Raw genomic sequence first — 15,160 nt, 5'->3', positions numbered from 1 at the left:
TGAAGTCCACTGTAAGATACAGAGGCATCCAATTATAAAACATCAGTAAGTGTATTATTATAAGTTTTTTGACTTTATTTAATTGACAATGGTTTAACTTTTTCATTTCTAAATTCCTATGCAAAGGATTGATGTCAGTAACGTAAAACAGCTTACAAAGACATTTTCATTTTGTGAATGAAAAACCTATTGAAAAAAACGTTAATATTTAGGATATATGCCAGTTTTCTTATATGTACAGATACAATAATGTGGGGTTATATTGCATTATTTTAGAATGAATGGATTTAAAATATTGCTACAGCACAAATGTCTAAGAAAACATCCTGAGATTTAAATGCTGCTCAATAGAGAATTTAAGGTTATTTTTTTAACTTCAAAACCAGATATTACCTTTCACAACAAATGCAGCATCCCAAACACTCAAACAATAGCACATTCCCAAAAAGAAAGTATTTAGAAAAATACTAAAGTTACCAATCCATAACAATGCTTTGTAAATGCTGTTAAAAAACTAAAACACTAATAAGGTTTTCATAGACATTTTATTTACAATGTTTTTGAAGAGGTGCAACTTAGGTGATACTGCAGAACAGATTACATGATGTTCTCATCCCAGCCCCTTACTACATGATGTTGGTAAACTAAGGTGAATAAAACTAAGAGAAGACATGGTCAAGAAGACATTTTCAAAGAAAAGAAAATATACAGGTCAACAAAGATGAGCAAAGCTTAAGGATTTTCCCTGAGAACACAGCTTTGTCATGTTTACATGTTGCATTTAGAAGTCTGAGTAACTGCTCAAATGTTTTGACAATCATTTCACAAGGTGAAAAGGTGTAGAATTCCAAGTAGCATAACATTTATAATAGAATTTCTTCCACCCAAATGAAAAAGGGGGGAACATTTCTGTGACCTCCAGCTCAGTCAAAACATCAAAATAATAGGATCGCAAAATGTTTTTCCTATAGCAGATCAAAGGTTAGTGAGATCACCAGTTAAAATAATGTTGATAATGACAGCCAAAGAACATTTCACAACTCATGCGACTCAAAATGAACACTGCGAAAAGTGTTGCCTTGCTGTGCCTCTCCAATACAAAAAAAAAAAAAAAAAACTCTTCTGGCATACACAGTACACAACTGAAACTTCCTGCCTCTGTAATGAATGATGACCAGTGCTATAACATGACCTCCAACACAATCATTATACCTGAGGCTGTCTTATGATGGCTTGCTCATACCTGCAACAACTACGTTTTTTTTCCATTTTTGACAGCTTTAAGAAGTCAACTAAAGAAAAGAACTCTAAAGCACTATTGATGATGAAGAAATATTTACATTGACAAGAAAAATCTAAAAGGAACAATAAAACAAGATCTATCAGAGTTTGAAAATAAAAGATCTTATTTTAAAATAGTGTGGGTTGAATTATGTCTCAGTCCTTTTTTATTCATAGTGGCAGTGGTAAGTAAGTAAAGGGGTGACATCGCTCATTTCTAGCTGTCAATCATCTCTGAGAGTTCCAAAAGAAGGTCATCCTCTCCCTTGCCCGAATCCAATTCCAAGTCATCCTCAAGCCGATCATCAGTGAATTCATCTAACAGGTCTTCAAAGTCATCCATCGATGAACTGGTAACAGCAGAAGTTCGACCAGAAGTGGTGCTGGACCGCCGATTGCGCTGCACACTGGGTGTTCTGGTCACAGGGCTACAGAGAAAAGAAAAAAAAAAAAAAAATTGTGTTAATTTGTATCGTTTCTGCGTGACGATTTAATATAAATCAATTAAAAATGGTAGTCTTCCATCAGATGAAATAAGATCATTTCCCATACCTTTGGGGGACTGCAGCAGTCTCAGCTGATGTAGTACTGGCAGGCTCAAGGCAGCTCATAGGCACCATTTGAATATCCTCTGTGTTGGAGCAGGGCACCTGCTGAGTGTCGAACCGAACATCTGTCAGAGAGGTTGGTGAAGCCACCTGAAAGAGTAAAAAAAAAACCAAATGCTTAAACTATTTTTTTTTTAACCAGCAGTGACAAAATAATTGCTTAAGTAAATAATCCTCACCTTAAGACGCTTGTTGGGAATAAGCAGGGAGGGAGGTGATTGACAGGCGGCGTTGAGAGGTTTCACCTCAGCAACAGCAGAGTGAACTTTTGCTGCTTTCCTCCTCTGGGCCGGTTTCATTACTGATGGCTTCACGTTCACCTTGGGCTTCACTGAAACGCAGACAAATGCAGCAAAGTGAGTAGGCCATTTGGAAAAGGGAGTAAATAAAATAGATACACACTTATTTTAGTTTATATTAGTACTGTAGTAAACATTACTGGCTTCTCATATTTAAAACATTATCATCTCTATTATTTATCCTATTTTTGTAGGAGTAATATTGTACGTAAAAAACTATCCAGCCAGTAAAGTACTTTAAAAATGGAAATTGAGTTACACGATCAAATAACGAGATAATGAATCTAACTCCTACCCTTTTTCTCCACTGTTTGTATAGTTCCCTCAGCGAGCTGGACAGGAATGACCGGAGAGCTGGAGGGCTTTGGTGTGTTTGACGATGGAGTACTATCTCCAGACCGCTCGGGGGAGATTTTCTGAGGCACTACAGCAGCAGGGAGCGGAGAGGTCTTGGGTTTGAGGGCGATCCTCTGTCTCACTGTGGTTTGAGGCTGGGCGGAGGATTCTGATGCTGGCGGCGAGGCAGCAGGTGATGCGTCTTTCTGGTTGGTGGAGGTGACTTGCTCCTCCTGTAGCTTGCGGAGTCTCTTCTCACGCATGATCTCCTCAAACGTCTTCACTTTAACCGGCACACTGGAGAGTTCGCCTTTTCCATTTGTCTGCGAGTTAAAGGAAATGATTGAGATATAGATATATTTATATATATAAAAAACAGGAAACAATATCCTCTTAGGCTTGTTGTCTTGGGTTGTTTTGAAATTGTCTTACCTCTGTAGCAGGTTCCAGTTTCTTATCAGATGTGTCTGGTTTTGTCTGACCAACAGTGTTGGCACTGGCAGCAGCTAAAAAAAATTACAATTGAAGAAAAAAAAAAAAATTGTGAACACACATCCTTGGCTGTTTTCCACACTTTTAAACCATTTCCTTGAAACAAACTACATGAATGTGTCTGACTTACTTGAAGCTTTATTAACACGCAGAATGCGCCTCTTTGGAGGTCCACTTGATTCTGCTTCACTAGAGGTTGGGGTCTTGTCGTCTGTGTTCTCTTGAAGTTGTGCTTGCATCCTTGCAGCCTTCTCCCTGCGTATTTCCTCCAGTGTTTTAACTCGTACCTCCGCAGCTGCCACAGGGGCCTTGACTGCAGCTTCTGCAGAGCAAAGTCCTTCATTCCCCTCTGGACTTTTGGCAGTCGTGTTCATTTCCTGGACTCTTTTCTCCTGCATTTTTTTCTTTTCGTGAAGGATCTCAGAGAAAGTCTTAACTGGGGGTCCACCAGCAGGTTTGACATTTTTCTTGGCAGGGTTCAGCGGCTCCTTCGGCACTTCTTTCACAACACGCACAACTTTACTCGAGTTGAGGCTTTTGGCTGCCTTCTCTTGCCGAATCTCCTCAAGGGTTTTTATACGGATGTCTCCGGATGGTTTTGGCTCGCTGTCGGTGCTGGGCAGGTCGGAGGTCAATCCAAGTCTTTCTCGCACTGGTTTCTGAGCTGAAAAGAGTTATTAACGTAAATTGTGAAGTAGTAGTAGTATTTGAGTTTATTTTTATATCAGCATCACTGGCTATTACATGGCAGATACAACATCATATCATAAGTATAACAATGAAAACAAATAAGCACAAGTACAAAATGAGTACAATTCTATAAAATATTTGGTTGCACTTTCTTTTAAGGTGTCACTGTTACAGTGTAAGACTCAATCCCAATTCTATTTTATACCCCTTTGCCTACCCCTAACCCTTCACCTACCCCTTGCCCCTTGAAACAGAGTGGCAAGTAGGGGTGTAAGAAAAAATCGATACACTTGAGTATCGCGATATTTTATTTTGCAATACTGTATCGATTTTCAAAAACGCAATATCGATTTTTTTTTTTTTTTTTTTTACGTCCAAAAATATTCATGGTAAGACCGTAAGACAGTGGTTCACGTTTATGTTGTTTAAATCCCTACCACTAGATAGCTATGCTGAGACGCACCACTATAGTGTCCTCGCCAGGCTCGCCTATAACGGTGCGTGTCCACTGGACATTTTAGGATTGACAGCGGACCGGAGAAAGCGTTGAGAGCGACCGAGAGCGTCAAAAAGTTGGGCAGTTCCTTTATACAAATATCAAGCGAAAAACGCAGTCGGCAGCCAATTGCTGTGAGGTTCGGGATGTGATGTCTGTATTGAGAGTTTAAACATATGCAAATTGTGCCGGAGTTTATGCTGGATTTAGTGCGTAAATCATTTTGTTTACAAATTAGACGTTGTGCAGTTGTTATGTTGAATATTTCATTTTGGATGTTTATTGTGATTATATTGGCTGGTTTTATAAAAGTTTATACAATTGAAAGGATATCTTTGCTTGGTGCATTTGGAAACAAAGCTTGTCTATTTCTAAATGTAATCGCGTGCATCGTTCACACCAAACACGAATAGAGCATCTGGCGCGAGTGATTTCAATGTTAAGTCAATGCAAAGACGCGTTTACTCGCGTCTGGAGGTCCTGCGGCACGAGGCGTTTAGCGCGGCGCGCTTCGCCTCATTCGCGCGTCCAGTTCTTTTAAAATCTTTTATCACATAAAACTTGATTTCAATATATGACACATTCATTTTGTTCACTTTCATCCACTTTCATTCATTTTCGTCCAGTTCACGTTGTTGTTTTGTTTTGTGACAGGGGCTATGTACCTATTTTCTTTTATTATGGCCTACTTGAGCATATAAAAATTTGCTCACTAAGAACCTGTGAACCACAATCCCCCAAACTGGCAGTTTGATTTTCTGTGTACTGAATTGTTTACCTAAAGTAAACTTCTTTGACTTTTATGCACATCATGTCTTTTTTTTAAATATTTTTAATATATTTTACTTTAAAAAAATCCCAATATATCGCCTTATGCACAGTATCGAAATATATTGCAATATATTGAATCGTGACCCATGTATCGTGATACGTATCGTATCGCCAGATTCTTGCCAATACACAGCCCTAGTGGCAAGGCGTAGGGGTGAAAATATTCCCCTAAGAAATGGGACACCACTACTACACCGTTACACGTCATTATACGTCGGTGCTAGTGCCTACGTCCCAGGAGATGCGCCAATGTTTATCACAAACTTCCAAGATGCCGTCGTCAGCTATAGTCATCTCAATTGCGTGAGTTACAGCTATTTATTTATTTTTTTTGCATTTTTCTTCTGAAGTTCGCAGAAAACAACGGAGATGACGATATCTTCGACACCTAATGCTGCGTTCACACCAAACGCGAATAGAGCGTCTGGCGCGAGTGATTTCAATGTTAAGTCAATGCAAAGACGCGTTTACGCGCGTCTGGAGGTCTTGCGGCGCGAATGAGGCGTTTAGCGCGCGGCGGACGCGAATTCGCCTGATTTGCGCATCCACTTCGCTTCAAACTTTTGCTTTTTACACGCGTCATATTGTTAACGAACTTTAGCGACTTTTTTGCAACCATTTCATTGAAGAACATGACCATAAATATGAATACAAGATTGAATGTGACAAAGAAAATGATTATTGGCAGCCATGTTGCCTCTATAGCCGGTGTATGCAGGTACATTTCTCATACCCCTTCGTTTGAAGTGTGGTCCCGAAAAAACTTTGTTTCAAGGGCTATCTGGCCCTTCCCCCTACCTCTACCTCTCAAACCAAAAGAGAATCAAGACAACCCTACCCCTTCACGGGAACGCGCAAAACGGAGGGGTAGGGCCAAGGGGTGAATTGGGATTGAGCCTAATTCTACATTTAAGTACTGAGTTATATTATTTAACAACATGTACTTACTACAGGATTATGATTAGGGTTTGGTTTAGGGTTAGTTGCATGTAATTATGCATAATGTATAGTTATTACTATAGTAACTACATGTAACATATGTAACAATGACACTGTAAAATAAAGTGTTACCAAAGATTCTTTAAATGTACTTATAAATGTCCCCCAAAAATTGTTAAATAAATTCTGGATCCATAAGTCCTTAAGTTTGTCCTGATAAAAAGCACTGTCTCATAACATTAAAGATTGGGCAGTCCAAAATAATATGTTTTACAGACAAGTTGATACTAAAGTATTGATATTTTTGTCCATCACCCTTCAATAAATGCCCATGAGTCAGTCTAGTATGGCCTATCAGACACCTTGTAAATACAACTTAGTCGTGTCTCGATTTAAAAGGGTAGACATATTTTCCCAACCACAGAATTTATTTCAAATAATTTGCTATTTTGACATTCTACCCATTCTGCTTGGCATTTCTCTAATATGGATTTGTTGATTAAGGGATTTATGTCCAAGGGTGGGATTTACATAAATTGTAAAAGGGATAAATGCCTCTACAACCACAGCTGGGACAATAAACTAGTCTCGTACCTTTCTGTGGTAGAACATCTGTAGAGGATTCAACAGTTGCACCGAGTCGTTCAGCAAGGCTTCGTTTCAAAGGTAACCCTTCCTCCACAGGACCATCTTCAATTAAATGATAACATCTGTCAGTTTTTGGCAGAAGTATGTAAAAAGGGACCACGGGTATATAAATGCATTACAATATCGAGCAAACCGTTTTCATAAACGTACCTCTTTTCAAAATTCTTTTCCCAAGTCTGTCTGAAATTTTTCTTTTTCCAGTTTCATTAACAAACGAATCTGCAACACAGATTTTTTAAAAGGGCTTAAATGTGAACAAATGGTTTGATGCTATGAAAACCAAAGTTCAAACACTTGGGCTGCTTACCATTCTTGGCATTGTTTACTTCCAGACGTGAAAGAGACTGAATGTTTTCCTTTTCAATAGCAGTTCCATTGTTTTGGGCAGAGCTCTGCATGGTGGACTGCCCTGCAAACAAACAAAAAGTGAAAATTAAGATCAGATATCTGAACAACAGATCACTGGAAAGCAATAGAGGTGAGGGTTTATTTACCAGATTTCTTCAGATTGGCCATGAGTGCTTTCCTCAATCTGATCTCCTCCAGTGTCTGGATACCAAAGTTCAGCGAATCATCTGCACGACAGACCAATAATAAAATAAAGCGCTCGATACATCATAGAAAATATTAACAAAACATGGAAACCGTCTTCACCTTTATATGTGACCAGTTTCCGGGGTGAGCCTCCGAGAGATTCATCTCCTTCCTCTGAGAATTGATCTGCAAACAATGAGCAATGTGTCAAGATCAGGGATGCCACATTCTATTCTTGAAGGGCCACCTGCAGACCATAGCCCGGTCCTAATTAAACACACCTGAACCAGCTAATCAAAGATTAATTAAGGGTTGGAACTAATGTGAGTGGGAAATATCAATTATGAGTTCTGAATAGGCTAATTTGAGATTCGCTCGCCTGAAATTTAGAAAAAAGTCTAAAAGGCTAAAGTGAGGGGAGGAGTGAAAAAGTGCAGGCAAGACGGACAGATCTCTCTTCTCGTAGTGAATCATACACCTACGAGATCAAAGGCAAATATAACGTGATTCACATTCATGCGGTGTTGCTATTAAATTTTATTGAAGTTCTGGTGCTTTTTTAACCTGTTAACTGTCACCCCCCTTTTTTTGAGTAGACATGAAAATGCACATTTCGAACTTAAATGGTTGTAATTAAAGAATGCTTTGGAGTATAGATGTACAATTGGTCTTGTTTTAAAGAAGACATTTGGCAGATTTTTGTAGAAGTGAAATAAATTAAGAAAGTGAAACAGAAAAAAAGTTATAGAAGTTTGAGTTTATGGAAATGTAAAATGTAAAAAATTTAATTATTCATATTTTATATAAAATATATATTTTTAAAACCTGGGTGACTCTAAAACTGCAAAAAAATCAAAGTCAAAAATCTGAACAAGTTGTGTTTCAAAATTTAGGTTGATATCTCAAAAAATGAGCTTTCAGTAAGATTTTGTTTGGGCGCAGTACCAAACATTTTCACTAGGTGACAACCAGACTCCATTACTGCCCATATAAGGGCGCCTCCATTTCCATATGTGGTTTGAGTGATCATCTGAACCATTATTTCCACAATTTTCATACAATTTATTAAGTAGACATTCTATTCAGAAGTAATATGGGAAGTTTGGCAGATTTTGATATGAATTCAACCTCTAAGAAACACATAAAAATGTTCATTGCTATTTCAAAATAAAGGTCTGAACACGCCTTAGGAATATGAAAATAGTCTTGTTGCAAATTGATAAATTACGGCTCCTCTGTAATTTATTTTGAAAATCAGTCACCAAATATGAAAACTAGAGATTGTAAGCTTTCAAATGATATATAGTTTGTCAAGATTAGTTTAGGTTTAGTATAGGATATTACTGTTTTAAATATGTAATGAATTTGGGCCCACCGGTGGGCCCATGACAGTTAACAGGTTTTAAAGAAAAATAAATGACAAACAAGACACCCAAAGTACTTGTTATTATTCCCTTCGAAAGACGTGTTTATCAATCATTTTTACTTTAGTACTAACATTTTTCATATTTTTAGAAATAAGACAATCACATAACCCATAGAGATATCGCACTGTCAGAGAGTTTGGGAATATTCACACATAATTTATACACATAAAAACATGATAGTTTTAAAATAACACATTTTAAAAGAGAACAATACATTAAAAGAGAACAATACATTAGAGATCGACCGATAATAATTGTTACAGATATTTTTCACAATATTTAAGCATTTTCCATAATCGGGTTTATCGGATTCACCAATAAATGGCGCCATCTTGTGGGCATTTTAAGAATTGCGTGCAAGGCCACCATTAAAGAATTGCATCTGAGGGGAGATCAACAACGGGGTTCAAAGGTAAAATACCTTACCTACTTTAAGTAAATAAACTTTAATACAACAGCCATTAATGAACAAATGAAATATGTTACATAAATGCTTGATATGTAGTTTAAACTTGGCGCTAAATATAGAGACGAAGGCTGTTTCTCAATGTGCTTTCTTAAAGGAATAGTTTAAATAAAATAAAATTCTGTCATAATTTACTCACCCTCAAGTTGTTTAAAACTCGTATGGATTTCTTTCTTCTGCTGAACACAAAGGAAGATATTTTGAAGAATGTTGGTACCCAATTACATCAACTGTTTGGTTACCAATATTCTTAAAAATATCTTCTTTTGTGTTCAGCAGAAGAAAGAAATGTAAACAGGTTTAAAACAACTTGAGGGTGAGTAAATGATGACAATTTTCACTTTGAAGTGGACTATTCCTTTAAGCGATCTTGTGTTCTCGCTCTACGTCGTCATCAACTGTCGAAGTTCAATTCCAGTACTCAAGAACGCAAGTACAGACGCATGAAAGTAACCGGATGTGTTCTTGATAGAGGATGCATCGAATGCAGACTTGAAAGAATCGAACCATTAGAAATCCCAAAAGACAATGCGGGCGGTTGACGTACGGAAGCCTGTAAGCTTTAAATTTGTCGTTCTCATTAAGAGATTCAAGCTGCAAGCTCACAAATACATGACGGCGCATAAACATTTGTCTGTTTGTTTTGCTTAATATTAATAATGTAATAACTTGAAGAAAGCCTGCATGTATATTTATTGGCATATTAAAAATAATCTTAACATTGACAAAGCATAGGTAACACATAGGCTACTCATTTTTCATAATACTCATATTTATGATTATTTATTTTAAAAAAGACGTTAATGACAGTGCACTATTATTTTTTACCCTCTTTCAGAATCCTCTATTTATTTATGTATAAGTGTGTTTTGTTTGTATGCAAGGCGGGAGTGAAATTAAAGAAATTAGTAAATTAGAAAAAAGTTTTAAAACAGTTGGTTCAGTTCAGTGCACCACGTTTACAAGTGGGGAAACTAGAAATTCCACATGATACATGAGTCGTGTCACAGTGTGTCGATTATGAAACACCAAGGAAACACTGATCCATAATATCATATAATACAGGCCTATCCGCAATCTATCTAGAGATCGGTGAGAAGAAAGCCAATCTTAGATAAACTTCAATGAAAGATTTTCATTTTACATGTTGTATTTCAATTATATTTATTATTTTTAATTCAGATGTACTTCTTCGAAATGACACGTCACAGGAACGTGTGCTTACCATCCTCATCATCATCATCCACGGGGTTGATGACCACAGGTGGATGGGTAGGGCTGGGGACATTCTCCTGGGTCTCAGTTCTAATGACCCCTCTAAGCTGTGGGTTAGTAGGGTTTGCAGTGGGCGCAGGAACTTGGTTGACTTGGTCCTCGTGTGGGTTCTCTTCTTTCTCCTTTGCTTGACCTGTAAAACAATGATAAAAAGCCCAATTTATTTATTCGAACTTTTGATTTTTTATGAAAGATTATTAAAAAAACTGCAAAAGACTGGCAAATACCTTTGTCGGGGGAAAAATAATTCCCATCAATGATGCGTGGCTTCTCATGATGAAAAGCACAGTGAGGTTTCTGGCAGCCAGCTGGCTGGTTCTCCCAATAGCATGCGATTACTTTGCGGTTTTTCTATAAAGGTAGTAACAGGGGGGGTCATTTTTAAGGTCCCATTTGAGAAACAATGAAAGGATCTCAACATAAAGGGAGTATGGAAATGGTCACAAACCTTTATTTCCATATGGCGATACTTGCAGATGTTACGGAAGCACCTTTGCTCCTGCCACAGGTTGCAGACAGTCTCGCTACCCATGGCGGCCTCGCAGTGTCGAAAAGGACAGCTGTCACCCTACAAAGGCAAATTGCAGGACAAAACATTACATTTTTATTTATTTCATTATATTTTAATATTTAACTTATTTATATTATATATTACAATTAATTGTTAATTTAAAATACAGTATACATTTTTTTTATAGATCACTTTAAAAACTGTAAAAGCATGCCAAGGAGCTGTATAAAGACATTAACACATTAAATACATGGATGTACATTATCCCCCTTATTACACGGCTTCTTGTCACAAGTAAATAATAAGACACGAAATATTGATCTGAGTCTAAATATTTTATTAGCTCTTTAAATGCAAAGCTTCTGCGGAAGGAGCTGCGCAGCAAGTTCAAACTAGACAGACATTTAAGGGATACGGTACAGTCGTCATACCACTTATTACATAGCATTTCGCCACATTAATTATGGGCATAAGACACATTCATTTAAGATTAAACTCTTTTAAAATCGTACCAGTTTGTTATCCTATAATCCAACAGTGTACAAAACAATAGTCACATAATGGCAGCAGCTGAGATTGTATGAAACAAGAGAGAGCGATTAAATAACTGTACACAAAATATTGATTCGATTAAGTTTAAATATTTTATTAGCTCAACAAAAGTAAAACTTCCACGAAGAAGAAACATTCCTAGCAAGCGTATAGCGCTTCTGACTTAAGTAACCTGGATGAGCCTGTTATCGGTTTTCAGCGGTTGTTATCGAGGAATAACTTTACTGCTGAAAGGCGCTATTCACTAATCAAAATCCAGTATTCCACAGAGCCGTGTAGTAAGTTGTTATAATGACCTACATTATCAATATCTGAACATGAGGGAAAAAAAATCTACTTTGAACAACAGGAAAATTTCTGAGCAATTGCTAGCATGTGACAAAGTTTTCCAATTAAGAGTATGTTTACACAATAACGATGTACAAAAAAAAAAAAAAAAAGGAAAAGTTTTTCCTTTACGACAACGTTGTCAAATCGATCCCGTTTACAAGGATCCATGACAACGACTAAAAACGCTGCATTATGGATGCCAGACCAGTAGTTGGCGAAGTCACTTTGTAAACACTATGTGTTAATGGACTGAACACATGCATGCGCATGACGAAACAGTTCTCACAAATTTGCATTTTTGTAGGAGACGATAAAGATATATTTTTCTCAAAAACTTGCACTTAGAAACCTGATTTCAAAAGCTTGCATTTTCTGCCAAACCGTCGTTGGCCTGCGAATGAATGGCCAAAACACATATAAAGTTTTCTTTTTTTAAGTTGAAAACAGTGTCAGGTGAACAACCCCTAATAGTGACTCTACACTTCATTTTACCTTAGTACAGGTGGAATAGTAGAAGAAGTAGCAGTCATCTCCTCGCATGGTCATTCTGGCACAAGTTTGTACTCTTCCAGGTCAGGAGCTCTTCAATGATACTGGGATCTCGTTCCGGATGTCTGCGACAGGGTCCACGTGAATCTCCCTATTTAGAGTGTTACAAGCCTATTCATGCTCCTGTTGATCCTTTCACATTTTCACTTTCACATTCTGTCCTGAATGATGCAAAATGGTGGCCAATATTTAAAAACTGATGAGAGAAAGCGTTGCAAGAACTTCGTTCACCTGCAGTGGCTGAGACGTTCCCTGGTGATCTCAAGCGCTCCTTGAAGGGTCGCTCCGCACTGTGTTGATCCTGAAGGAATACTTGACTGATGAGTAAAGACTGAACAGGGGAAGAGGGGGCAACTTTTGCCTCTTAGAGACCTGTTCCCATCAGACTGCTGTGATAAAATTGGTAGATGGTGGAAAATGTCCGTTTCGTGTTTTTTTTTTTCTCTCTCCAATATTGTTGTTAATTGAGTGGTGAGGGGGTTTGGGGGAATTTAAAAAAATCGTCAAGCTAGATGTTGTCAAAAAGAAGAGCCGAGGGCAAAGATGGGACTGGATATCTTGGAACGGAAAAAAAAGGAGGGATATCTTCTACGTCTCCTGAAGCCAGGTGGAAAATTTAAAGGGGGGTAGACTGGAACTTTTTTTTTTTTTCATTTAAAAAATGCCCAATAGGGGAAAAACAAAAACCTATGGTGAGATAAAAAAGAAGAAAAAGCAGCAATCTTCAGGGAAGCCAATTCATTATCCAAATCCAGTTGTCCTCTGGAATGAAGGACAAGATCTTGCATAACCTACATTTCAAAAAGAAGACAAAAACACTCCCCATGTGCTGAATAATTGGTTATTTGAATAAGGACAGGGACACAATATTACATTGAAAATATTCTCATGGGAGACATGTTTTTGGATTCATAGAACATGTAATTGGCCACAAAAAACTCTGTGATTATCACAGAGTTTATTGTGTCCAATTACATTATCATAATGCATACAAACAATTTTAAATACGAAATTGTCTTGAGAATCTAAGTTACACATTTTGGCTCCTCTTGCCTTCGTTTTTCGACCACGTTAAACCACAATTGTCACGTTTTAAAATGGGTAATATACGAATTAATATTTCGCCGATTTTGAATCCGCACCTGTAAATTCAGAGTGCGTCTTACAAAATCAGCGTTTGTGAATATTACATATTTAAGCCACATTTTTTTCAGATAAATAATTAAACAAATATTACCTAATATACTCGATCATAAATAAATGAAACGAAAGAACATCAGAAATTACGCGTTCGTTACCATAAACACAGTTTTTCAATCGTTCGATTACAATGTGGTAACGTTCACGTTTTGATTTAAATCCACAGTTCAAAAAATAGTTTTAGCATTCGTCGTGTTAGGCCTTGGTGCCCTGTGTTTGGCATACGTTAACTCCTTTTACTAGGCTGTCAGATGAGAATCACCGATACAAACAACGTGTAAACAACAAGTAATTTGTATATTTTACGTCCAAGAGCTGTGTAACGTTACGTGAAAATAACACAGTATTCTATTGGCTTTCGAATAGCATGTTGCTAACTTTAGGTAACATGTTGTTAAATTTAGACCGACTAACGTTACTACACTTAACTAAAGTAAATGAATCAATAAATAAAACGTTCAATCACAAATAAAGCGTTCACAATTACCAGTTTATACCGACTGGAATAAAGTATGATCGGTTTGGTGCATGTAGAGAGGTCGACGCTCCCGGACTGGAGTTATTCCTTTACGACTTCACAAGAGAACAAAATGGCGCCAGTCTGTACAGGCAGGAAAGTGCTTGCGTCATTGTGACGGACATGCTCATTAAACGGACAGTTCACCCAAAAATGACAGTGACACTGATATTATACTCAACCTCATGTTTCTCTAAACCCCTACGACTTTTAGTCCAGTCATTTTAAGCCAAAATGGGGGTCAACCTTGAACAAATTGCAACAGAATTGCAAATTGCAACTGTTTCTGGGGGACGGGTCTGAGGAAAGAACAGGAGGCAATGGTAAGGAGAATGCAGAAGACAAAAGGTAGGTAAAATAAAAAGTGCATCCCCAGAAACAGTCCCACGGACCTAGCCCCAAACCCCATCTCTGCAATAATAATTAATAAAGGCTGGTTTCTAAAGTACTTCTTCCTGCCTCTATGTATTAATGCTCATGGGTAGCCTAAATGGGTTCCATTCAGACCTTAACATTAAGTATTTTACTGTTATGTGTCAACAAAATTCAACAAGACATTTTCACCTGGCTATATCCAATGTTTAGATCTGTTGTGGTATTTATGCATATTAGCACATAAGTAGGCTAATTAGATTATGCACCGTTTGTCCATGTTAACAAACAATTAAAAAAAACTTGTAATACATTTTTTGTTTGTCTATGTAAGTAATCCACTCAGTAATTTTCATGGTGATATCTAAAGGTTACAATTTTTACCCTATTCACGTAAGAAAAATAATTAATAGGCGTATGAATATAGGCTATATTTGGGTATTTTTCTAAACTTTCCCCTAATGGGATTCTTCGGGGCTTTTTTTCTGTACTCAGGACATATTGAGGATACAAAATCAGTTGAGTTTGCTTCTGTTGCAGTTTGTTCAACCTTTTTTCATAAAATGACTGGACTATTTCTTTTTTTTCTGCGGAACACAAATGTGCATTATAAATGATGCAGGGAGGAGATCCAGTCAGATGATTAAGTCAAATTTTATTTCTTAACAGCAGACAATCAAATAATAAATGAAGAGTAGGCTAAAATTAATTCATCCATAATCAGGATTAAAAGTTTAATAAAGAAACATAAAATGAACAGTTAAAATTACTTCTCACAAATTGTCTCGTACCCCAAATGTGTCAGAA

At 37.2% G+C, this 15,160-nt stretch overlaps 1 protein-coding gene across 3 annotated transcripts; it reads right to left on the bottom strand.

Annotated features, from left to right (window-relative positions):
- Window positions 1–526: 526 nt before the first annotated feature.
- zc3h11a (zinc finger CCCH-type containing 11A) lies at window positions 527–14,067 on the bottom strand. Of its 3 annotated transcripts, none has more exons than XM_079858394.1 (17): window positions 13,952–14,067; window positions 12,496–12,565; window positions 12,208–12,355; window positions 10,771–10,890; window positions 10,550–10,673; window positions 10,273–10,455; window positions 7,275–7,340; window positions 7,115–7,195; window positions 6,928–7,029; window positions 6,771–6,839; window positions 6,567–6,662; window positions 3,147–3,680; window positions 2,957–3,030; window positions 2,484–2,847; window positions 2,069–2,220; window positions 1,834–1,979; window positions 527–1,709 (listed from the first exon to the last, which is right to left on the bottom strand). In XM_079858394.1, the coding sequence occupies exons 3-17, from the start codon at window positions 12,259–12,261 to the stop codon at window positions 1,499–1,501; spliced, it is 2,376 nt and encodes a 791-aa protein (XP_079714520.1). In that variant the 5' UTR covers window positions 12,262–12,355; window positions 12,496–12,565; window positions 13,952–14,067; the 3' UTR covers window positions 527–1,498. The 3 variants fall into 3 exon arrangements, with proteins under 3 accessions (XP_079714520.1, XP_079714519.1, XP_079714521.1); XM_079858393.1 differs by having other exon boundaries at window positions 12,496–13,026; window positions 13,952–14,051; XM_079858395.1 differs by having other exon boundaries at window positions 2,957–3,020; window positions 3,143–3,680; window positions 12,496–14,062.
- Between the last annotated feature and the right edge of the window lie 1,093 nt (window positions 14,068–15,160).

This window comes from Squalius cephalus (assembly GCF_949319135.1).
Source record: "Squalius cephalus genome assembly, chromosome: 22".
Lineage (NCBI taxonomy): Eukaryota > Metazoa > Chordata > Actinopteri > Cypriniformes > Leuciscidae > Squalius > Squalius cephalus.
This window is presented reverse-complemented; position numbering and strand designations above follow the sequence as displayed.

What these genes read in the sequence shown, in the direction of transcription:
- zc3h11a (XM_079858394.1), bottom strand. Translation starts at nt 12,261, where the DNA reads ATGACCATGCGAGGAGATGACTGCTACTTCTTCTACTATTCCACCTGT. An exon ending in AACTGGAACCTGCTACAGAG is followed by an intron (nt 2,848 to 2,956) that starts GTAAGACAATTT and finishes TTTAACTCGCAG; the next exon opens with ACAAATGGAAAAGGCGAACT. An exon ending in ACTGCTGCAGTCCCCCAAAG is followed by an intron (nt 1,710 to 1,833) that starts GTATGGGAAATG and finishes TTTTCTCTGTAG; the next exon opens with CCCTGTGACCAGAACACCCA.